Source organism: Triticum aestivum, chromosome 2A (genome assembly GCF_018294505.1).
Source record: "Triticum aestivum cultivar Chinese Spring chromosome 2A, IWGSC CS RefSeq v2.1, whole genome shotgun sequence".
Lineage (NCBI taxonomy): Eukaryota > Viridiplantae > Streptophyta > Magnoliopsida > Poales > Poaceae > Triticum > Triticum aestivum.
In genome coordinates, this window is record NC_057797.1 from 181496867 (window position 1) to 181522765 (window position 25899).

General features: G+C 46.6%; 2 protein-coding genes across 5 annotated transcripts; both read left to right on the forward strand.

The window, feature by feature from the left end:
* Window positions 1–1915: 1915 nt before the first annotated feature.
* Window positions 1916–6348, forward strand: LOC123188237 (uncharacterized). The gene is made up of 5 exons (XM_044600278.1): window positions 1916–2244; window positions 3037–3086; window positions 3444–3521; window positions 4199–4823; window positions 5175–6348. Exons 1-5 carry the CDS (start codon window positions 2005–2007, stop codon window positions 5994–5996), a joined length of 1815 nt encoding a protein of 604 aa, XP_044456213.1. The 5' UTR covers window positions 1916–2004; the 3' UTR covers window positions 5997–6348.
* Window positions 6349–6666: 318 nt separating this feature from the next.
* Window positions 6667–14425, forward strand: LOC123188238 (uncharacterized). Of its 4 annotated transcripts, none has more exons than XM_044600279.1 (16): window positions 6677–6997; window positions 7558–7597; window positions 7704–7826; window positions 7911–7946; window positions 8065–8235; window positions 8391–8477; window positions 8548–8666; window positions 8774–8875; window positions 11664–11780; window positions 11865–11918; window positions 12109–12175; window positions 13023–13076; window positions 13347–13436; window positions 13676–13741; window positions 13838–13870; window positions 14110–14425. In XM_044600279.1, exons 3-16 carry the CDS (start codon window positions 7734–7736, stop codon window positions 14242–14244), a joined length of 1224 nt encoding a protein of 407 aa, XP_044456214.1. In that variant the 5' UTR covers window positions 6677–6997; window positions 7558–7597; window positions 7704–7733; the 3' UTR covers window positions 14245–14425. The 4 variants fall into 4 exon arrangements, with proteins under 4 accessions (XP_044456216.1, XP_044456217.1, XP_044456214.1 ...); XM_044600280.1 differs by having other exon boundaries at window positions 6681–6997; window positions 8394–8477; XM_044600281.1 differs by lacking the exon at window positions 13023–13076 and having other exon boundaries at window positions 6667–6997.
* Window positions 14426–25899: the final 11474 nt, after the last annotated feature.

The window sequence follows — 25899 nt, forward strand, 5'->3', positions numbered from 1 at the left end:
CAATCCTCCAAAAATACTACAGAATTCCTTTGAATCAAAGGAGTCCTGGTGTTCTGAAGTGAAAAACTTGGTACTACTTTTTTTTCTTGTATTTTCATCTTCCTATGGTTGTACTTTAATTGTGGTACTGGAATGCACAACTTTTAGGTGACCGCAATTTGAAAGAGTTTTAGGCGACCGAGACCATGATAAGTGCCCTTCTGCGCATCGTATTTCGTTTTGCAAAATGGCAATCAAAATGTCGACTAGAAATGGAGCTCTAAATAAATCCTTTGACAAAAGCCGGAAAATGAGAAAAAGGAGAGTGATCTTGCTAAAGGAAATGAAAAGGAAGTAGTAGCTCTGCAATTTCTACTCCAAAATTTAGAATTCATGCTCGGCTCGGCATTCAGGCCCTCGTTCAAAGAGCTGGAATACCTTAGAGCATCTCGAGCACCCCTAAAATGGGCAGTTCACAAAAAAGCCTTTTAAGCTCTAAAATTAGGCTCTAAAAACCGTCTATCGGAAGACTATTCGAGTTTGAAGAACCATTTGAAAATTATGTGTGCCAGCCCAGATAAAAATTCACGCGTGGAGAACGTTACTTGGAGCCATCCCTTGCCTTGTAATGAATAATCTTTGCTATCAAACTATCTTTACAACATTTTACAGTGAAATCTTATTGAAAACTACTTGTAAATTCCTTATGTTTATCGTTGGGTTCAACACTCCTATTTATCGAAAAAGGTTAGATAGATCCTCTATGCTTGTGGGTCATCAGCGCCCCATGTTCGGTGGCTCCTCCAGTTGTATAGGGTTTGCCGATAACGTGCTCCAGTTGGGTAACATGACACATGACCAAACACGTCGCCATGAGCCGAGTTGTGAGAGCTCAAGAATGAGCGACATCACCCAAAGCTTTACAGGGTCCGCTTCGCCATCTATGGGCCCTCTAAATGACCAATAGAGACCGCGGGTTCACTGTCTAAGACTTTACACATTTTATTGAGAAAAATGTGCATCGATGTTGTGGGTTATTTCAAATAAATAAATAAAAGAGGGTATTCGTAAGCGGCGAGTGGTCTTAGCAAGACTGCAAGCACGATTAGAGCTTGCATCGCTAGCTCTCCAAATGACCAATAGAGACCGCATGTTAAGTGTCTAAGACTTTACATGTGTTTTCTGAGAAAATTGCACATCGATACTATGGGTTACTTCGAGGGGGAGAGGTGGGGGGGGGGGGGGGGGTCGTAAGCGACGTGGGTATTAGCAAGATTGCAACCACGATTAGAGCATCGCCAGCTCGACATGGCAGCCAAACGTCGCGTTGTGGTTGGTCAGCAACTTTTTTGCCACACCGCGAAAAGTTTATACCCATGTGTTACATTTTGAAAGCTTGTGGACCAAACGATCACATGCGAGCCAAATTTATGTTATACTACACAATCTATTAGTTTTTTTTAAGGGTCTGCAAGTATTTTAGGACAACTGCTCAAGATGCTTTTACCAAAAAAATCCTACATTTACGGGCAACGTACAATCTGCCCGTAGGTCTTACCAAAGTTCATGCTTTTACGTATACATGAGAAAAATATAAACATCCTCTGACAAAACTCTCACTTACAAAAGCCAGACATGTTCATCATAGACCCGCTAAGGGAGGGAAGGAAAAAAAAATGCGATGTGCGTTGTTGCCTCGTCTCAGTCACTATATAAGTAGCGAAGCGAGTAAAAAAGGCGTTGCGTGACAGTGGCGTGGGCCTCCACCACCGCACGTCCTAGATTAGCACGAACCCAGAATAGTAGAAGAATCTAAAATCCAAAACCCACGCCAAAAAAGAAAAGAAAACAATGGGCGAGACAGGGCACCGCCCGCCCAGGCGCCCAGCCCACTCCCAGAGACGGAAAGAAAGTGGGGAGAGACAGAGGCCGACCGCGACGACCCTGCCCGACCGCCTCCCTCCGCTTCCGACTCGTCCTATTCCTGGCTCGGCCTCCCCTATCGCCTCGCCCGTCCGCAATCGCATGCCGCCCCGACCCAAAAAAAAGGGCGACCGATTTCCTCGGTGCCCGGGCGAGGGAGCGCCCCGTCCGATGGTGGTTGTGGTGGTCAAGCAGGAGCAGGACGACGACGCGGCCGCCGCCGCCTGGGGCACGTGGGAGGAGCTCGTGCTCGGCGGCGCCGTCCTCCGCCACGGCGCCGCCGACTGGCACGCCGTCGCCGCCGAGCTGCGCGCCCGCTCCCCGTGCTCCTTCTCGCCCAAGGTCCGCCCCCCACCGCCGAACCCTAGCCTGACACTGCTCGGTTAATTACGATTACCGGCCGCGTGCCTGTAATGCCGCTTCGATAAGGGTGGATTAGGGCATATATTCATTTTTTCGTATTATTAGGGATACCGAAATGTTATCCTTGGTGCTGGCTAGGGTTTCGTGATCATTGCTGGAGATACACTCTCGGCGTCGTTGATGTAATATGGTTTCGTACGGATGCAGAGCAAATGTTTGGTAATCATTTTAGAGACAGTGATTAGGCTGTCATTTAGAGATTGTGCTTAGGCTGCCATTTTAGAGACTGTGATTAGGCTGTCATTTTAGAGATTGTGATTAGGCTGCCATTTTAGAGATTGTGCCGTTGGTTGGATGATCATGAGTTCCACGTTCTGAAAATGCAGCAAACCAAACGAGTTGAATCAACCCCCAACCACCATCCACCGATGAAATGTGGCATAATTTCTTCATTTCTTTGTGAGGAAGAATGTGGTACAATTTCAGTTGGTCCTGTATTATATAATTACAGTACGACACAGGTTGCACAATTTTTGCTCGCTTTGGTACCAATTACCAAGGGCAATTTGTCCAACAGTTTGGATATGTGGGAGCTTTGTGCCTATACGCCGAAACATTTTGAACACCCGCACAGTTGGTTTTACAGATCAAAGTATTTGCAATTTTGGAATTGTGTGGGGAGCAGGGAACTTGAATCCCTTACGGCCTGTCCCATCTCATGTTTGGAAGAAGTTACGGTATTGATTGGTTGGCTGTTTTTCTTGTTTGCAGGAATGCGAAGCAAAATTTTCAGAGATTCAAGCACGCTACTCTGCATGCGAGTAAGTGTTACCCATCCCTGTGATGTCTGTGCTAACTTGTCCACGTTAATGATCTTCCCATTTAGTTTGAGGTTGTGTATGCTACATACCATGATGTATTCCAAGGACAATGTTTGACTTTTTGGTAGAAGAATTTTCAATGTTAATCTATCATGGGCACTGGGCAGGACTGGTAATCAGAAGAAATATATTCAATGATGATTATCAACATTCTCATATGCAAATTTTAGTATCTTAGCCAATATGCGCAGAACATTTCAACGGACTGTAGTTTAACATAGATAGTTTTGTGTTCTATAGCGAAGTAACTTTTACAATGATGTAACAATACTTAGCATTGTATTTGCTTCATTGCAGTGCTTGGTTTGAGGAGCTTCGCAAGCAGAGAGTTGCTGAATTGAAAAGGGAGCTGAGGAAATCAGAAAGTTTTATTGGGTTAGTACTTAGTATGTCAATATACACCTTGTTCTTGAATTTTTTTGGCATTTTCACATGTAATCTTCATAATTTGTTTTGGATATATTTTAGTTACTTGTTGTCCTGCACGTGCAATGCACGTCTTTCTCTATACATAATGCATCAGCTAAACTAGCCGTTGACCAGATGACTGAAAGAATGTTAGAAGTTGATTAAAAATAGCTCCTCTGAAATCGTCTTTGCTGATAATTAGTCATTAGTTTTTCTCATATAGACTGAAGTTCAAGGAAATGTATGAAGGGAAGGGCATGAGGCAGGGGAGAGAGATGGAGGGGCTGGGAGCACTTTTTGAAGAATTTAAATTTTGATAAATAGAACCAAATAAAAATGCAAAACATTAGATTAATCATGTTATTTAGTGGGGTTAATTATATGGCTTATTTAAACCCTCTTTGAACTTAAGACAAATAAAACATAATTAGCAGTCATGAGAAAAAGTCCCACCTTGTTAACGTCGTTGATCAGGTTTCATGGATGGTTAAGATGATCAGTATCCCAACACAACCTTTACTTCATGGAGTATTGTCTGTCATCTTGAAGCCAAGTGAAAGTTATCTTAGACACTACTTATGCCATCTGTGTGGAAATTTTTCTTTTTGTTTAATAATGTGCGATTTGGCTTTTCCCTGTTCCAGGTCCTTGCAGTCTGTGATCGAGAGTCTCAGCAATAGCAAACATGATAATGGTAATAACTTAGGATGTCACACTGAATCATGTTCACACACTGAAAATGCAGCTGATACTACTTCCTCGAGCAAAGAATTGTCCAAAGACAGATCATCCGCTGCTAGTTTCACAGAGGAAGCAAGCAACAGTCAAAAATCTCAGAAAGTTCAAAATACATCAGCAGAGACATTATCAAAGCCCCATGCTGAAAAGAAGCTCTGTGCCAAAGATGGTTTGCTTTGGGGCTCTAGAAAGAAAAGGGGATTGAGGGATAAAAGGGCTATTCTGATGGCTGTTGATAGTAGCAGAGATGGTGAAAATACATCTACGCCATGCATACAGGGAGAGGGTTCCTCTGAGGGCTGCATGAAGAAATTGAAAACTCCAAAGATAGAGCCTGGTGTATCTGTGTGCAAAGCTCCATGCGTACAGAGAGAGGTTCCCTCTGAAGGCTGCATCAAGGAACTGAAAACTCCAAAGATAGAGCCTGGTGTATCTGTGCGCGAGGGAGCAAAACCAAAATTGGCAGATATTATGAATAGTATATCCGCTCAAGGTGACTGTAAGATGTTGCAACACCAAATTGATATCCAGGTATTTAATCAGTCTTGTATCACTATTGCTTCAGTGGGCGTTTTAAATTGTAGTCTTATCTTCTACAAAAATTTTATTGGAGTTGCCCACTATTTGTTCTGAGAGGATCAAGAAAGTCAGATCTTTGTGGACATAGTGAATTTCCTTTTTGTTTTCTTATTACCTGAGTTATGCTTACAGTTAGTTAGTGTGGGCAGATTGGGTAAACTGTACGTGGTAATATCATATGCTCTGAAAGAGAACTTTTAAGTGGCTCAAATCTTCTGTACAGTTGATCTATTCTAGAGATGAATATAATAGCACAGGTACTTCTGATTTTGTCATCTTATGTCCAATTGTTTCCATCTACAGCGGAAGAGAGCTAGATACAAGAAGATGATCCGTCAGCATATGGACTTCCGAATCCTTCGTTCAAAGATAAAGAGTGGTGCTATCTCTTCTGCCAAGGAGCTCCTAAAAGACATGCTCGTGTTTGTGAATAATGTCCTTACTTTTTTTCCAAAGGCCACACTGGAGCACATGGCTGCAATCGAACTTCGAGGTCTCATATGCAAAACGTGGCAACAGAGTTCAGTCGTTCTCTCCATGAATTGTGAAGCAGCAGGGATAGCTAGTGACCCTGTAATCAAGAAGACCAAGGCAAGGATCGCTAGTGGCCCTGTAATCAAGAAGACAGCTGCTGAGCCTGTACTAAAGAAGACCATGGCAGCGATAGCTAGTGAGCCTGTAATAAAGAAGACAGTGGCTGGGATAGCAAGTGAACCTGTGATGAAGAAGACCGGGGCAGGGATAGCTTGTGAGGCTGTAATCAAGAAGACTGCTGCAAGGGTAGCAAGTGACCCCATAAGCAAGAAGGCGGCGGCAGGGGCCACTAGTGCCCCTGCATCCAAGAAGATTTCTCGAACATTGCCGCCAATACGTCACGTGCCTCGTGATGCAAAGAGAAGCAAGGTTTCCTCAAGGGAGACTGGAAGCACTGTCAGTCAGGGTGAGAGCGAGACCAGGGACGTCCCCGCCGTTGCAGCGGCAGCAGCCGAGGAAGAAACCGTCGAGAGAAGTGCGCCCGCCGCCAAGAAGCGAGGGGTCGGGCGGCCTCCAAAGAGTGGACAGAAGCGTGCTGCACCGCCGCCGCAAGACAGTCCTAGCAAAGGCAGGAAGAGGAGTCGACGGTGACAGGGAGAAGCGACGCGGCGGATATGCAGAAGTGTTGTGTACAAATCCTACAAGGAGGTCCTAGAGTAGCTCCATCCGGTGTTGTGTACCACCCTGTCAAAGACTAGGTCAGGGAATCAGGATGTTTTGTAACAGGAAGGAGTGGTAGTCTTCCTGGTGTTTTGTTCAAGGTCAGCTAGATGAAGCGCAGCTTTTTGCCTGTAGAGATGTGATCCGAGTTGTTAGGCGCTATACATATGTCTGTGTTATATAACTGTATGTAATACCCATAGAACTTTCGTTGGTCAAGTATATGGCATCGCAGAATTTTGGAGACAAGTGTTGATGTCTGTAAGAGTCATTTGTTTTTGTTTGGGGACTGGAGCAAGATTGTCAAGAGTAGTGTACTTGTTTTTTTAGTGGTAAGAGTTTTTTCTTTTTGAGTGTAGAGTGGTAAGTCAAGACTCGAGAGCTCGAGAATAGGTTTTTTTTTTTTTGAGACAAGACTCGGTTGTAGTATTGAAATTAATCTGAAATTGAAGCAACTGGTGGGTCGGGGCCTCCACATTCCTGGGCCGCGCGGGGGGGCCGAGGGAGGGAACCAAGAAACAAACTGAGCGGAAAACCCGGTCGTGGCAGGCAGCCCAGCCGATACGGGCTGCTCGCATCGCGCAACCCCCATCGCCTGTGACTGAGCTGGCGGCATCACCCCGGCGCTGCGTCTCCCTCCTCTCCTCTGTCAGTCGGGTCGTCGTCACCTCGCGTGGCGCTGCTGCGAGCGACGGGTGCGGGTGGGAACGCGCCACACGTCGCCCTTCCTCTGAACGTCGCTGTCTCGCCCGCCCGCCCGCCCGCTCCAGCGGCCGCGTCTGGCTCCGCCTCCGTGCCCGTGCCTTTCCCAATCTCTCTGCAGAGCATTTCCTCCTCCTCCACGAGATAGCAGCGGCGCCCGTGCCCGTGCCCTCCGCGCGGAGGTCCACCGCTCGTCGCTCGTCCAGCCGGTTGCCTCATCCGCCTCCGCGGTATTGTCCCCTCTCTTCTCCTCGTGCTTCGTATCTCCGCATATTGATTGATTGGGGGTTCGAGATTTCTACACTCCGATTGCGCGCTGGCTGCGTGAACCCACGTTTCCAAATCCCACAGAGCGCCTCGCCGCGAGCTGCGAGTGGAGGGTCGCGCCGCACCCCGCGGCCATGAAACATAGGACAATTTCGTCGCGGGTGTGTAACCATCGCCACCGACGCGGCAATACATGCTTGCTCGGTGCTTTCCCTTTGTTTTTTCATTGAGGGGTCGGTATTTTTCTTGCAAAGGGAACAAAGCGAATCGCATGTTGAAAGCGAATGTCGTTGTTCCTCTGTTCTGTTGAAGTGTATACGCAGACTGGCTAGCCCTTTCCATCAGTTCGGACTTTTAGTTGCGGCTAGTGCATGAAGCTTAACATGTTCATGGTGTTTTACGTCCATCCAAATTCAAGTAAGGCCTCAGGGTTGAATGGAACGTGCAGCCCAACTTCTCTTATGCGCCTCATGGTGTCTGAAAACATACTCAACTTCTGCAGTTTTTTATGTCGTGAATGCAGGGTTTCATGAAGAGCGAGAAGTAGTGCCCAGTGGGATAAGGTGGGTTCCCCTGTGCTGCTTTAATTAATGCTTTATTTGTATTCAAATCTACAGCCGCTCAGCTCTCTATGTGTGAGCTGATGACACTATCTGCTTGGTTCCGCAGAATGGTCACAGGAGCTATCACTGCTCTAAGATGAGACTGCGGCTGCGTCTGCTGGTTCTGTGCTTGATGATAATCCTATTTGTGGTCTACAACATGGCAAGCTACCAACGCAGACAGACAGTGGTAACACTCGATCGTTTGTAAAATTCAATTCCCCGTTATATTCTGCTCGAGAGACGACGCTCATCTGATTATACGCTGTTACAGTTGGATGAAGACGCTCCCCCGTTTGATACGATGATGGTATGTGAACCCATTGCCTCCACCAAAAGGACCAAGTTGTTTTGTTTGCTGTGGTAATCTTGAAGCAGATACTCATTTGTTGCTGAGGCGTTGACTGTGGCTCCATTGTACATATCAGGGGTCTGACAGGGCTGCTGTTAAGGCATCTGGGACTGGGAGAGCTACTGCCAAGGTGTCACACGGAGCTGCTTCTACTGCTAGGGTCGGGTTTTTGCCTCATGGTATAGTGGAGCCTTACTCCGACATGGAGCTCAAGCCATTATGGCTCACAAGAAGCGTGCAATCACCGGTCAGTTGAGCTATTCTGCCTAAGATTGTTGGTTTCAGTACAATATTTCTGTTGGTTTCAGTTTCTGAATGAATTTAACAGCCTTTAGCTGCTCCCACCTTCCTGAGTACAAGGCCATATGCAGTATCTAATGCTATGCTAGTGTTTTGTCTCAGCAGGAGTCTAACCAGAAAGACAGGTGCTTGATTGCTATCCCTGCTGGTATCAATCAGAAGAAAAGTGTAGATGCTCTTATGAAGAAGGTACTTCGTTTACTACTTCGTTCGGCAGTGATTTGTACATACAATTATCATGTAACTCTTGAATGCTCAGTTTCTTGCAGAGAACTTTACAGCTATATTGTTCCACTACGATGGGAAGGTCAATGAGTGGAATGATCTACCATGGAGCAAAAGTGTGATACACATCGCTGCTTCTAATCAGACAAAATGGTACGGCCTCTTTCTACCCTTGCACTGAACTAAGAGTCGGACCTTGACTACCTATAATTTGTATCGATCTGGTATCATTTAACTTCGAGATGACATCTATCTTTTAGGTGGTTTGCTAAAAGGTTCCTCCATCCTGCCGTCGTCTCGATGTACAAGTATATATTTCTTTGGGACGAAGATCTTGAAGTAGATAATTTTAACCCAAGAAGGTATATGTGTTGCATGAACCCCGGTATTGTTCTTAAACCTGTCATTTCCTATCTGTCATTAAAAATATGCCTAGTGCCAAGGTATCAGTCATGGAATGTGTTCAGAGTGCAATGTATTCAGCTCTTAAATCCTGGTCCAGGCAGCTACAGCCTACAAGTATAACAATGTAGTTTTGACATTGCAGAATTAATTGTTGTCTGTTGCTGCCTGGTATGTGCTAGGCAGCAAAGTTATATCTGTTTTTAGAATAAAGAAGAAGGAGAAGATTTGTGTATTACATCTGGAATCAAGAAGAAGGGTGTTAGCTACAATCATTTGTGTATTACATCTGGAATAAAGAAGAAGGAGAAGATTTCTTGATTCCTCTTTAAAATGATTGTAGCTAACACCCTCTTTAGAAAGAGAGAATCACATCTGGTGACTTTTAGTAGTGGCCAACACTCTAGCCAGATCGATTTCATCCTCTCGAGAAGAGAAGATAGGCGTGTGTGCCTAGACTGTAAGGTGATACTTGGAGAGATGTTGTACTCCAACATAAGCTGGTGGTTGCTGACTTTGCTTTTGGATTCGTGTCCAGTGGGATAAGCGTGCCAAAGTCGCTAGAACAAAGTGGTGGAAGCTCAAGGGGGAGGTAGCTCAAGCGTTCAAGGAGAGGGTCATTAAGGAGGGCCCTTGGGAGGAAGGAGGGGATGCGGACAATGTGTGGATGAAGATGGCGACTTGCATTTGTAAGGTGGCCTCGGAGGAGTTTGGAGTGTCCAAGGGAAGGAGAAGCAAAGATAAGGATACCTGGTGGTGGAATGATGATGTCCAGAAGGTGATTAAAGAGAAGAAAGATTGCTTCAGACGCCTATACATGGATAGGAGTGCAGACAACATAGAGAAGTACAAGATGGTGAAGAAGGCCGCAAGGCGAGCTGTCAGTGAAGCAAAGGGTCGGGCATGTGGGACCTCTACAACGGTTAGGCACGAAGGAAGGCGAAAGGGACATCTATAAGATGGCCAAGATCCGAGAGAGGAGGACGAGGGATATTGGCCAAGTCAAATGTATCAAGGACGGAGCAGACCAACTCTTGGTGAAGGACGAGGAGATTAAGCATAGATGGCAGGAGTACTTCGACAAGCTGTTCAATGGGGAGAATGAGAGTTCTACCATTGAACTGGACGACTCCTTTGATGAGACCAGCATGTGTTTTGTGCGGCGAATCCAGGAGTCTGAGGTCAAGGAGGCTTTAGAAAGGATGAAAGGAATCAAGGCGATGTGCCCTAATTGTATCCCCATTGAGGTATGGAAAGGCCTCGTGGACATAGCGATAGTATGGCTAACCAAGCTTTTCAACCTCATTTTTCGGGCAAACAAGATGCCAGAAGAATGGAGACGGAGTATATTAGTACCAATCTTCAAGAACAAGGGGGATGTTCAGAGTTGTACTAATTACCGTGGAATTAAGCTGATGAGCCATACAATGAAGCTATGGGAGAGAGCCATTGAGCACCACTTAAGAAGAATGACAAGCGTGACCAAAAATCAGTTTGGTTTCATGCCTGGGAGATCGACCATGGAAGCCATTTTCTTACGACAACTTATGGAGAGATACAGGGAGCAAAAGAAGGACTTGCATATGGTGTTCATTGACTTGAAGAAGGCCTATGATAAGATACCGCGGAATGTCATGTGGTGGGCCTTGGAGAAACACAGTCCCAGCAAAGTACATTACCCTCATCAAGGACATGTACGATAATGTTGTGACAAGTGTTCGAACAAGTGATGTCGACACTGATGACTTCCCGATTAAGATAGGACTGCATCAGGGGTCAGCTTTGAGCCCTTATCTTTTTGCCTTGGTGATGGATGAGGTCACAAGGGATATACAAGGAGATATCCCTTGGTGTATGCTCTTTGCTGACGATAGTCGGACGGGGGTAAATAGGAAGTTGAGTTATGGAGACAAACCTTGGAATCGAAAGGGTTTAGGCTTAGTAGAACTAAAACCGAGTACATGATGTGCGGTTTCAGTACTACTAGGTGTGAGGAGGAGGAGGTTAGCCTTGATGGGCAGATGGTGCCTCAGAAGGGCACCTTTCGATATTTGGGGTCAATGCTGCAGGAGGATGGGGGTATTGATGAAGATGTGAACCATCGAATCAAAGCCGGATGGATGAAGTGGTGCCAAGCTTCTGGCATTCTCTATGACAAGAGAGTACCACAAAAGCTAAAAGGCAAGTTCTACAGGACGGCAGTTCGACCCGCAATGTTGTATGGCGCTGAGTGTTGGCCGACTAAAAGGCGACATGTTCAACAGTTAGGTGTGGCGGAGATGCGTATGTTGAGATGGATGTGTGGCCACACGAGGAAGGATCGTGTCCGGAATTATGATATACGAGATAGAGTTGGGGTAGCACCAATTGAAGAGAAGCTTGTCCAACATCGTCTGAGATGGTTTGGGCATATTCAACGCAGGCCTCCAGAAGCTCCAGTGCATAGCGGGCGGCTAAAGCGTGCGGAGAATGTCAAGAGAGGGCAGGGTAGACCGAATTTGACATGAGAGGAGTCTGTTAAGAGCGACCTGAAGGATTGGAGTATCACCAAAGAACTAGCTATGGATAGGGGTGCGTGGAAGCTTGCTATCCATGTGCCAGAGCCATGAGTTGGTCGCGAGATCTTATGGGTTTCACCTCTAGCCTACCCCAACTTGTTTGGGACTAAAGGCTTTGTTGTTGTTGTTGTTGTTGTTGTTGTTGTTGTATTCTCTGTACCAATTTGGCTAACATTGTAATTTGGAGCAGGTACTTGAATATAGTGAAATCAGAAAGGCTGGAGATATCCCAACCTGGTCTTGACCCTAAGTTATCTGAAATTCATCATCCGATAACTGTTCGTAAGAAAACAGGGAGTTTCCACAGGTAGATTTTATGTAATGCAACGCTCTGTTTGCTCGAGTTGAAGTTTACAGAATAACAAAATTAAGAATATATATAATTTGACAGAAGAGTCAGTCGGGCTAATAAAGATTGTTCAAGAGAAGGGCCACCTTGTTCTGGGTATGTTTTCTTTCTTAAACTCTTTCTTGTGGTATAACATCTGCTTTCCTTGTTAACTAAGCGTGTTAGTTACTATTTGATCTGCTGTAGACTGTAGCACACTAGCATTGTCTTACTGCTTAATCACCATAGTACGCTAGCAACAAACCTGCATTAGATATGCGCTTGCGTGACAATTAATTGATTTCAGATGGGTCGAGGGCATGGCACCGGTTTTCTCGAAATCTGCTTGGCAATGTGCTTGGCATCTCATCCAGGTAAGGGTTAAATCTTTTAATAAAGAGTGTTCATATTTGAGTTTAGACTTGAGCCAAGTTGTAGACCTTTTATGCTGATCATTCCATAGTCATGGGTAGTACAATATGGAGTAAGCCAGGGACTTTGGGGCCCTGTCTGTGGTTTGTCCCATATTTAACTTGAATAACTCATGTTAACCATGTACGGAAAAGAGCGGATGGAGCCAAACATTTAGTGTGTTTTGGACTACGTCACCCTTATTAGTGTTAAAATCAGTTAACATCTATTTACCATGTTCCTTTTGTTATTGCTCTGGATCACAAAATCAGTTAATATATACACAAAGCAGTAGAACATTTACTCCCTTTTTTTGCGGGGACTAACTAGCCTTATTGGCTCCAACATTTTCTAGAACTTCCGAGATTCATGTGCAGGGTTTGTTTGGATGCATCTTGCTGGTAACTCCCTGACATATTGCTTGTTGGGGATGATGGGAACATATTGTTATTGCTGCATTTGTCAGGAACTAATTCGTGGTAACTGTTAAACAATAGGGCATACGACATTGATATGTAATACAGAAAAACTTGACCTAGCAGGGGGTAAGGGGAAGCCCTGTATGACCTTGCATTAAGAATCGATAACGAGCACTCGCGTAGGCCAGGACTCTTAACGCAGGTGGGGTGGGCATGCACTCATACCACTAGCCAACCGAGCAGGGCTAAGTTCTTCATAAGACACTGGCATATAATCAACCTACTCCTTAGCGAACGTTTGTGTCACTTCACGATTAGACTTTTTTTCGTTTTCTGCCCAATTGATTTTTAGGACTATTCCAGCCATTAAAACATCTGTTGCACTGTACAGAATGATCTTGTCCATGGATGGGGTATTGATTACAAGTTTGGATACTGCGCCCAGGTATTATACTGGTGACATTTATATAGCTGTAGCATGCTTTAGATAAAGTTTCCAAAGCAAAGGCATTGACAATGTAGTCACTGTCCACACTATTGCTCTTTCTGCTTGAGGTAATTTGAATTAGAGGAATGGCAGCTTTTCTGGATTGCTTATGTTCTTATTTAGATTCTTTTCGGATTGACGTATTCAAGCAGTATGGTGACCTCATTGCGTAAATAAGACATCCTTCTCAAGGGAGTTTAATTAAAGTTTCCCTTTCAATGGTTTTAGGGTGACAGGACAAAGAACATTGGAGTAGTTGATAGCGAATTTGTAGTCCATCGAGGAGTACAGACCTTAGGAGGTTCTGCAATGACAAAGGTTCGTATAAGCTTCTGCTTTCTCCGTCACAGCCCTGGCGTCCTGTCAATGTGATGGCGGACATGATCCATTGCCTTGGTTGACAGGTGGAAACTGTATGAATTATGAGTAGACGGCCATGGAAATATCACTTGATAATCTAAAGGACAATGCCAAAGCTTATATCTGCATTTTCAATCATAATGATGTAGGACGGGATGCTGATGTTTCCTCTCATGTTTGCTTTTGAATTGTAACAGCGTACCCGCGGCAAGAGCTCACATGCACTCCGTCAGAGAACTGCTCAAGTGCAGCAACAAACGAGAGTATGTCTTTGCCTGAATGCAGAAGGCACATTCTAGTTTACATAATGTATTTGTTTCTGTGACATCTCCATAACACATCTAATAACGTGTAACCAGGGGAAGGCAGCAAGCCTTGACATGAGGACAAAGGTGAGCTCACAAATTACTTCGCTCTGGCACACTGCCACATGACACCTTTCTTAAAAATCGTTGCAAGCCGAGAGCTCAGAACCTAAAACAGCAATAAGTCTGAACAATCACCCCACTTGTAAACTACCTCCACTAATAGACTGTACTTGCAAGCATTATAGGCAGTTAACCATATCATGTGATGTTTTGACACATCTAGTTTTTGGTAGTTTGTCACAGTTTGTTGTTTGGCCTAGTAGGTCAGGAGAAAATCACGGGTGGAGCTTCGTGATTTCCAGAAGCGCTGGGAGCGCGCCGCGAGGGAAGATAGAACATGGATTGATCCATTCACTCGCTCACGGAGAAAGAGGAGGAACAGACCAGCAGTAGATTAGCACTTTTCAGCTCACATTTTCTTCCTTTTTCATGTGCTCCGGTCGATTTTGAGACGCCGAATACTCGGCTGTCCAGTTCTGTGCAAAATCTTGTGAACCCCGTGTGCTTACAGGTGATGTTTTCCATGCCTATATGAGAAGATATGGCAGATTCGAATGGAAAGTGTCTCATGTGTCTCTCTGTTGCGCCTTTTTCTTTTGCCGCACCGTTTGTTTCGGCCACTCTGAACTGAAATCGGTCACGACTCATGAACCACAATGGAGCTGCTGCCTGCTTACTTAGGGCATGTATAATGCATAGCCCCAGGGTGATGCTCCGTATGCTATGTAGGATCGGATATCAGGTAAAGTAAGTTCGGATAGAGAAGCGAGATCCTTTGCAGAAGGTGGGTGCTTGAAGAGAAAAGTGTGGTCCGGTGTCAAAAGTTGAAAAGGTTGGAGTGCAAAGTAGAGATGCATGTGTATTAGAGTCTTTATTTTATACTCCTGTGAAGCCCTGTGTATTAGAGTTTTTATTTTATATTTCTTAATGAGGCCCACGTGTACTAGTCTTTATTTTATATTTCTTAATGAGGCCCACTAGTGATAGCTTGCATCGGGAGAAAAAAAATAAATATAGATGCCTCAAACTACTTTTTGTCATGGGACATCTGTGTTGAGTTGTACTTTATGTTGCATGTATTACGTGTTCTGGCCCACCTCCTAGTTGTATATAGTTGAGGTTGAGGCCTACCCTATACTTATACATACATGCGCCAGCACCCCATCAAGACAACGATTATTGTATTGCAAAACATCTCTCTACATGGTATTAATCGCAAGTCGATCCTAACCCTAGCTAGCCGCCCCCGCCGCCGCTCCCTCCACCCGCCGCCACCGCCGCAGGTCTTATCCTCTGTGCGTCGCTGCTGTCGCAGGTCCTTGCCGCCGCCGCCGCGCTCTATCCTCCCGCCACCGCCGTCGCTGGTCCGTGCCGCCGCCGCTCATCCCCATCGCTGTTGCCCTCTTGCAGCCGCGCCAACCCCGTCTTCTCCAGCCGCCACCGTCGCACCGGGCCGCAGCCAGCAGCAGCCGCCGCCCATCTCCACCACGCGCTGCCGCCGCCGCTCCTCCCTGGCCGCCGCCGTGCCTCCTCCCCCAAACGCCGCCGCCGCTGTGATGTCTTCTGCCACATCGCCTCTCTTCGGCTACATGTACGCAGACACGCCGGCTCCCTTCACCCACATGCAGCCGGCCCCGCCAACGGCTGGCGGCCATGCTCCACCCGCTCCGTCGATGGATTCTCCGGGCTGGTGTTACCCGTTGCAGCCACCCGCGCCTCCCCAGTAGCAGCTGCAAGGAGGAGGGGGCCAGCAGCCGGTCTTGGGCGTCGGGGGGGGGGGGGGCACAGCACTACCCGCAGGCTCTTCCTACAGGCCACCAGGCGTTCATCGGCGCGCTCCTTGCGCCGCCGCGCGTCTGCGGTTATGGTCCACCTGTCCCGGCGCCGCCCTACAGGGGCCTCCTACCGCCACCTTCCCTCGGTGGTTACGGCCCGTCCGCCCCGGCGCCGCCCTACGAGGCCTCTCGCCGCTGCCGATACCTGTGTCATGGGACCCCACCCTCCTCGCCGCCCAGCACTCCGTGTCGTCGCCGAGTAGCTCTGTCGGTGGAGGCGACTGGTACATGGTCTCAGGTGCTACTGCGCACATGATAGCTCATCCCGGTAACCTAACCTCCTCCACTCCTGTTCGCACACCCACTCGTATCACCGTCGGCAACGGCTCCTCCTTACCTATTACTCATATCGGTAGCACTAGTTTTCCCTCCACTTCCACACCCATTACTATGTCTAATGTTCTTGTTTCACCTGAATTAGTCACCAACCTAGTTTCCGTTCATCGTCTTACTCGTGAGAACCCACTTACTGTTGAATTTAATGGTGTTGGCTTTTCTGTGAAAGACGCCCGTACCCGGATGATCCTTCTGTTGGGGATCGTTGCAGAAATTAAAATTTTTCTACGCATCACCAAGATCAATCTATGGAGTAACTAGCAATGAGAGGGGAGTGCATCTTCATACCCTTGAAGATCGCGAGTTGGAAGCGTTGCAAGAACGCGGTTGGAGGAGTTGTACACGTAGCGATTCAGATCACGGCCGAATCTGATCTAAGCACCGAATAACGGTGCCTCCGCGTTCAACACATGAGCAGCCCGGTGAAGTCTCCCGCACCTTGATCCAGCAAGGAGGAGGGAGAGGTTGAGGAAGAAGGCTCCAACAGCAGCACGACGGCGTGGTGGTGATGGAGTGGCAGTTCTCCGGCAGGGCTTCGCCAAGCTCACGCGGAGGAGGAGAGGTGTTGGGGAGGGGAGGGGCTGCGCCTTGGATGTGGTGCTGCAACCCTCCCCTCGCCCCTCTATTTATAGGGAGAAGGGGGAAGGGGGCTGGCCCCTCTAGATGAGATCTAGAGGGGGGCGGCGGCCAAGGGGGAGGGGGCTTGCCCCCCAAGCAAGGGGGTGCCCCCCTTTAGGGTTCCCCCCAAACCCTAGGCGCATGGGCCCTAGGGGGAATGGCGCCCAGCCTACTAGGGGCTGATTTCCTTCCACCTACAGCCCATAAGGCCCTCCGGGGCAGGTGGACCCTCCCGGCGGACCCCCGGAACCCCTCCGGTAGTCCCGGTACAATACCGGTATACCCCCAAATATTTCTGGTGACCGTATGATGACTTCCCATATATAAATCTTCACCTCCGGACTATTCTGGAACTCCTCGTGACGTCCGGGATCTCATCCGGATCTCCGAACAACATTCGGTAATCACATACAAATCTTCCTAATAACCCTAGCGTCATCGAACCAGTTGTAGACCCTACGGGTTCGGGAACCATGCAGACATGACCGAGACAACTCTCTGGCCAATAACCAACAGCGGGATCTGGATACCCATGTTGGCTCCCACATGTTCCACGACGATCTCATCGGATGAACCACGATGTCGAGGATTCAAGCAATCCCGTATACAATTCCCTTTGTCAATCGGTATGTTACTTGCCCGAAATTCTATCGTCAGTATCCCAATACCTCGTTCAATCTCGTTACCGGCAAGTCATGTTACTCGTTGCGTAATACATCATCCCATGACCAACCCTTAGTCACATTGAGCTCATTACGATGATGTCTTACCGAGTGGGCCCAGAGATACCTCTCCGTCATACGGAGTGACAAATCCCAGTCTCGATTCATGCCAACCCAACAGACACTTTCAGAGATACCCGTAGTGCACATTTATAGTCACCCAGTTACGTTGTGACGTTTGGCACACCCAAAGTATTCCTACAGTATCCGGGAGTTGCACAATCTCATGGTCTAAGGAAAAGATACTTGACATTAGAAAAGCTTTAGCAGACGAACTACATGATCTTGCGCTATGCTTAGGATTGGGTCTTGTCCATCACATCATTCTCCTAATGATGTGATCCCGTTATCAATGACATCCAATGTCCATGGTCAGGAAACCGTAACCATCTATTGATCAACGAGCTAGTCAACTAGAGGCTCACTAGGGACATGTTGTGGTCTATGTATTCACACATGTATTACGATTTCCGGATAATACAATTATAGCATGAACAATAGACAATTATCATGAACAAAGAAATATAATAATAACCATTTTATTATTGCCTTTAGGCATATTTCCAACAGTCTCCGACTTGCACTAGAGTCAATAATCTAGTTACATTGTGATGAATCGAACACCCATAGAGTTCTGGTGTTGATCCTGTTTTGCTCGAGGAAGAGGTTTAGTCAACGGATCTGCGACATTCAAGTCCGTATGCACTTTACAAATATCTATGTCTCCATTTTGAACATTTTCACGAATGGAGTTGAAGCGACGCTTGATATGCCTGGTCTTCCTGTGAAACCTAGGCTCCTTGGCAAGGGCAATAGCTCCAGTGTTGTCACAGAAGAGTGTCATCGGGCCCGACGCATTGGGAATAACTCCTAGGTCGGTAATGAACTCCTTCATCCAGATTGCTTCTTGTGCTGCCTCTGAGGCTGCCATGTACTCCGCTTCACATGTAGATCCCGCCACGACGCTTTGCTTGCAACTACACTAGCTGACTGCCCCACCATTCAAAATATACACGTATCCAGTTTGTGACTTAGAGTCATCCAGATCTGTGTCGAAGCTAGCATCGACGTAACCATTTACGACGAGCTCTTCGTCACCTCCATAAACGAGAAACATATCCTTAGTCCTTTTTAGGTACTTTAGGATATTCTTGACCGCTGTCCAATGTTCCATGCCGGGATTACTTTGGTACCTTCGTACCAAACTCACGGCAAGGTTTACATCAGGTCTGGTACACAACATGGCATACATAATAGACCCTATGGCCGAGGCATAGGGGACGACACTCATCTTTTCTCTATCTTCTGTCGTGGTCGGGCATTGAGCCGTGCTCAATCTCATATCTTGCAATACAGGCAAGAACCCCTTCTTGGACTGATCCATATTGAACTTCTTCAATATCTTGTCAAGGTACGTACTTTGTGAAAGACCAATGAGGCGTCTCGATCTATCTCTATAGATCTTGATGCCTAATATATAAGCAGCTTCTCCAAGGTCCTTCATTGAAAAACACTTGTTCAAGTAAGCCTTTATGCTTTTCCAAGAATTCTATATCATTTCCCATCAATAGTATGTCATCCACATATAATATGAGGAATGCTACAGAGCTCCCACTCACTTTCTTGTAAACACAGGCTTCTCCATAATTCCGTGTAAACCCAAACGCTTTGATCATCTCATCAAATCGAATGTTCCAACTCCGAGAGGCTTGCACCAGCCCATAGATTGAGCGTTGGAGCTTGCACACCTTATCAGCATTCTTAGGATCGACAAAACCTTCCGGCTGCATCATATACAATTCTTCCTTAAGGAAACCATTAAGGAATGCTGTTTTGACATCCATTTGCCATATCTCATAATCATAGAATGTGGAAATTGCTAACATGATTCAGACGGACTTCAGCTTCGCTACGGGTGAGAAAGTCTCATCGTAGTCAACCCCTTGAACTTGTCGATAACCCTTAGCGACAAGCCGAGCCTTATAGATGGTCACATTACCATCCGCGTCTGTCTTCTTCTTAAAGATCCATTTATTTTCTATGGCTCACCGGTCATCGGGCAAGTCAGTCAAAGTCCATACTTTGTTTTCATACATGGATCCTATCTCAGATTTCATGGCTTCCAGCCATTTGTCAGAATCTGGGCCCGCCATCTCTTCTTCATAGTTCGAAGGTTCACCATTGTCTAACAACATGATTTCCAGGACAGGGTTGCCGTACCACTCTGGTGCGGAACGTGTCCTTGTGGACCTACGAAGTTCAGTAGCAACTTGATCTGAAGTTTCATGATCATCATCATTAACTTCCTCTCTAGTCGGTGCAGGCACCTCAGGAACATTTTCTTGAGCTATGCCACTCTCCGGTTCAAGATGCAATACTTCATCAAGTTCTACTTTCCTCCCACTTACTTCTTTCGTGAGAAACTCTTTCTCTAGAAATGATCCATTCTTGGCAACAAAGATCTTGCCTTCGGATCTGAGGTAGAAGGTATACCCAATAGTTTCTTTAGGGTATCCTATGAAGATGCATTTTTCCGATTTGGGTTCGAGCTTCTCAGGTTGAAGTTTCTTGACATAAGCATCGCATCCCCAAACTTTCAGAAACGACAGCTTATGTTTCTTATCAAACCACAATTCATACGGTGTCGTCTCAACGGATTTTGAGGGAGCCCTATTTAAAGTGAATGCAACAGTCTCTATAGCATAACCCCAAAATGACAGTGGTAGATCGGTAAGAGACATCATAGACCGTACCATATCCAATAGAGTGCGATTACGACGTTCGGACACACCATTACGCTGAGGTGTTCCAGGAGGCGTGAGTTGTGAAACAATTCCGCATTTCCTTAAGTGCGTGCCAAATTCGTGACTCAAATATTCTCCCCCACGATCTGATCGTAAGAACTTGATTTTCCTGTCACATTGATTCTCAACCTCACTCTGAAATTCCTTGAACTTTTCAAAGGTCTCAGACTTGTGTTTCATTAAGTAGACATACCCATATCTACTCAAGTCATCAGTGAGGGTGAGAACATAACGATAGCCACCGCGAGCCTCAACACTCATTGGACGCACACATCAGTATGTATGATTTCCAATAAGTTGGTTGCTCGCTCCATTGTTCCGGAGAACGGAGTCTTGGTCATTTTGTCCATGAGGCATGGTTCGCACGTGTCAAATGATTCATAATCAAGAGACTCCAAAAGTCCATCTGCATGGAGTTTCTTCATGCGTTTGACACCAATGTGACCAAGGCGGCAATGCCACAAGTATGTGGGACTATCATTATCAACCTTACATCTTTTGGCATTCACACTATGAATATGTGTAACATCATGTTCGAGATTAAATAAGAATAAACCATTGACCAGCGGGGCATGACCATAAAACATGTCTCTCATATAAATAGAACAACCATTATTCTTAGATTTAAATGAGTAGCCATCTCGCATTAAATGAGATCCAGATACAATGTTCATGCTCAAAGCTGGTACTAAATAACAATTATTGAGGTTTAAAACCAATCCCATAGGTAAATGTAGAGGTAGCGTGCCGACAGCGATCACATCGACCTTGGAACCATTCCCGACGCGCATCGTCACCTCGTCCTTCGCCAGTCTCCATTTATTCCACAGTTCCTATTTTGAGTTACAAATATGAGCAACTTCACCGGTATCAAATACCCAGGAGCTACTACGAGCGCTGGTTAGGTACACATCAATAGCATGTATATCACATATACCTTTGGGATTGCCGGCCTTCTTATCCGCTAAGTACTTGGGGCAGTTCCGCTTCCAATGACCGTTTCCCTTGCAATAAAAGCACTCAGTCTCAGGCTTGGGTCCATTCTTTGGCTTCTTCCCGGCAGCTTGCTTACGGGGCGCGGCAACTCCCTTGCCGTCCTTCTTGAAGTTCTTTTTACCCTTGCCTTTCTTGAACTTAGTGGTTTTATTCACCATCAACACTTGATGTTCCTTTTTGATTTCCACCTCCGCTGATTTCAGCATTGAATATACCTCAGGAATGGTCTTTTCCATCCCCTGCATATTGAAGTTCATCACAAAGCTCTTGTAGCTAGGTGGGAGCGACTGAAGGATTCTGTCAACGACCGCATCATCCGGGAGATTAACTCCCAGCTGAGACAAGTGGTTGTGCAACCCAGACATTTTGAGTATGTGCTCGCTGACAGAACTATTCTCCTCCATCTTACAACTGTAGAACTTGTCGGAGACTTCATATCTCTCGACCCGGGCATGAGCTTGGAAAACCATTTTCAGCTCTTGGAACATCTCATATGCTCCGTGTTGCTCAAAACGCTTTTGGAGCCCCAGTTCTAAGTTGTAAAGCATGCCGCACTGAACCAGGGAGTAATCATCACTACGCGTCTGCCATGCGTTCATAACGTCTTGTTCTGCTGGGAAAATAGGTGCTTCACCTAGCGGTGCATCAAGGACATATGCTTTCCTGGCATCTATGAGGATAATCCTCAGGTTACGGACCCAGTCCGTGTAGTTGCTGCCATCGTCTTTCAGCTTGGTTTTCTCTAGGAACGCGTTGAAGTTGAGGGCAACATTAGCGTGAGCCATTTGATCTACAAGACATATTGCAAAGATTTTTAGACTATGTTCATGACAATTAAGTTCATCTAATCAAATTATTTAATGAACTCCCACTCAGATAGACATCCCTCTAGTCATCTAAGTGATACATGATCCGAGTCAACTAGGCCGTGTCCGATCATCACGTGAGACGGACTAGTCATCATCGGTGAACATCTTCATGTTGATCGTATCTTCTATACGACTCATGTTCGACCTTTCGGTCTTCCATGTTCCGAGGCCATGTCTGTACATGCTAGGCTCGTCAAGTCAACCTAAGTGTATTGCGTGTGTAAATCTGGCTTACACCTGTTGTATGCGAACATTAGAACCTATCACACCCGATCATCACGTGGTGCTTCGGAACAACGGACCTTAGCAACGATGCACAGTTTGGGGGAACACTTTCTTGAAATTATTGCGAGGGATCATCTTATTTATGCTACCGTCGTTCTAAGCAAATAAGATGTAAAACATGATAAACATCACATGCAATCAAATAGTGACATGATATGGGCAATATCATTTTGCTCCTTTTGATCTCCATCTTCGGGGCGCCATGGTCATCATTGTCACCTGCATGACACCATGACCTCCATCATCATGATCTCCATCATTGCGTCTTCATGAAGTTGTCTCGCCAACTATTACTTCTACTACTATGGCTAACTGTAGCAATAAATTAAAGTAATTACATGACGTTTATTTTGACACGCAGGTCATAAATAAATTAAGACAACTCCTATGGCTCCTGCCGGTTGTCATACTCATCGACATGCAAGTCGTGATTCCTATTACAAGAACATGATCAATCTCATACATCACATATATCATTCATCACATCCTTTTGCCATATCACAACACAGGACATATGCTGCAAGAACAAGTTAGACGTCCTCTAATTGTTGTTGCAAGTTTTTACGTGGCTACTATAGGTTTCTAGCTAGAACGTTTCTTACCTACACCAAAACCACAACGTGATATGCCAATTTCTATTTACCCTGCATAAGGACCCTTCTCATCGAATCCGATCCGACTAAAGTGGGAGAGACAGACACCCGCTAGCCACCTTATGCAACTAGTGCATGTCAGTCGGTGGAACCAGTCTCACGTAAGCGTACGTGTAAGGTCGGTCCGGGCCGCTTCATCCCACGATGCCGCCGAATCAAGATAAGACTAGTAACGGCAAGTAAATTGACAAAATCGACGCCCACAACAACTTGTGTTCTACTCGTGCATAGAAACTACGCATAGACCTAGCTCATGATGCCATTATTGGGGATCGTTGCAGAAATTAAAAATTTTCTACGCATCACCAAGATCAATCTATGGAGTAACTAGCAATGAGAGGGGAGTGCATCTTCATACCCTTGAAGGTCGCGAGTCGGAAGCGTTGCAAGAACGCGGTTGGAGGAGTCATACACGTAGCGATTCTGATTGCGGCCGAATCCGATCTAAGCACCGAATAATGGTGCCTACGCGTTCAACACACGAGCAACCCGGTGAAGTCTCCCGCACCTTGATCCAGCAAGGAGGAGGGAGAAGTTGAGGAAGAAGGCTCCAACAGCAGCACGACGGTGTGGTGGTGATGGAGTGGCAGTTCTCCGGCAGGGCTTCGCCAAGCTCACGCGGAGGAGGAGAGGTGTTGGGGAGGGGAGGGGCTGCGCCTTGGATGTGGTGCTGCAGCCCTCCCCTCGCCCCTCTATTTATAGGGAGAAGGGGGAAGGGGGCCGGCCCCTCTAGATGAGATCTAGAGGGGGGCGGCGGCCAAGGGGGAGGGGGCTTGCCCCCCAAGCAAGGGGGGCGCCCCCCTTTAGGGTCCCCCCAAACCCTAGGCGCATGGGCCCTAGGGGGAATGGCGCCCAGCCCACTAGGGGCTGATTCCCTTCCACCTACAGCCCATAAGGCCCTCTCGGGCAGGTGGACCCTCCCGGTGGACCCCCGGAACCCCTTCGGTGGTCCCGGTACAATACCGGTATACCCCCGAATATTTCCGATGACCGTATGATGACTTCCCATATATAAATCTTCACCTCCGGACTATTACGGAACTCCTCGTGACGTCCGGGATCTCATCCGGAACTCCAAACAACATTCGGTAATCACATACAAATCTTCCTAATAACCCTAGCGTCATTGAACCTTAAGTGTGTAGACCCTACGGGTTCGGGAACCATGCAGACATGACCGAGACAACTCTCCGGCCAATAACCAACAGCGGGATTTGGATACCCATGTTGGCTCCCACATGTTCCACGATGATCTCATCGGATGAACCATGATGTCGAGGATTCAAGCAATCTCGTATACAATTCCCTTTGTCAATCGGTACGTTACTTGCCCGAAATTCTATCGTCAGTATCCCAATACCTCGTTCAATCTCGTTACCGGCAAGTCACTTTACTCGTTGCATAACACATCATCCCGTGACCAACCCTTAGTCACATTGAGCTCATTACGATGATGTCTTACCGAGTGGGCCCAGAGATACCTCTCCGTCATACGGAGTGACAAATCCCAGTCTCGATTCATGCCAACCCAACAGATACTCTCAGAGATACCCGTAGTGCACATTTATAGTCACCCAGTTACGTTGTGACGTTTGGCACACCCAAAGTATTCCTACAGTATCCGGGAATTGCACAATCTCATGGTCTAAGGAAAAGATACTTGCCATTAGAAAAGCTTTAGCAGACGAACTACACGATCTTGCACTATGCTTAGGATTGGGTCTTGTCCATCACATCATTCTCCTAATTATGTGATCCCGTTATCAATGACATCCAATGTCCATGGTCAGGAAACCGTAACCATCTATTGATCAACGAGCTAGTCAACTAGAGGCTCACTAGGGACATGTTGTGGTCTATGTATTCATACATGTATTACGATTTTCGGATAATACAATTATAGCATGAACAATAGACAATTATCATGGACAAGGAAATATAATAATAACCATTTTATTATTGCCTCTAGGGCATATTTCCAACACCTTCACCGATGTGACAGTCCCGATCAGCTCTACCCCGTGCACACCGGCGCCTCCACCACCACACCAGTCGCCCTTGCCGCCGGCGTTGACCTCTGGCATGCTCGCTTGGGCCACCCTAACCCCACCGTGTTACGTCAAATTCTAGGAGTTTCTCTTTCTCATGTAACAAGCTCGACGAGCACTCTTGTGAGGCCTGTCGCTTCGGCAAGCACGTTTGCCTTCCCTTTAGTGCGTCTACTTCAGTCTCCACTTTTCTGTTTCAATTAGTTCATAGTGATGTTTGGATGTATCCCATTGCAAGTAACACAGGCGATCTATACTACTTGGTGATCTTAGATGCTTATTCTCATTATGTGTGGACTTCCCCTCTTCGTCGTAAATCTGATGCTTTAGCCACACTCACCGCCTTTTATTCCTATGTCACCACCCAGTTCGGTTGCCCCATACTCGCACTCCAAACTGATGACGAAAAAGAGTTTGACAACGTCGCTCTTCGCACACTTCTCGCCTCTCATGGCACCATCTTCCGTCTGACTTTCCCTTACACTTCACAGCAGAACGGCCTGGCCGAGCGCATTCTCCGCACTCTTAATGACTGCGTTCGCATGTTACTCTTTCACTCTAACGTGCCCTCTCGGTTTTGGCCTGATGCTCTCGCCACCGCCACTCTCTTAGTTAACATTCGTCCATGTCGTCCTCGATGGAACTACGCCCCTCACCACCTTCTCTTCGGTACACCACCATCCTATGATGGTCTCCGCATTTTTGGGTGTCTCTGTTATCCCAGCACCGCGTCCACCATGCCACACAAGCTCGCACCATGTTCCGTTCCATGCATCTTCCTTGGCTACCCTCCTAACACTAAAGGTTACCGGTGCTATGATTCTGTCACTCATCGTGTGTACACCTCGAGGCTTGTGTATTTTGTCAAGAAGGTATTCCCTATTTTC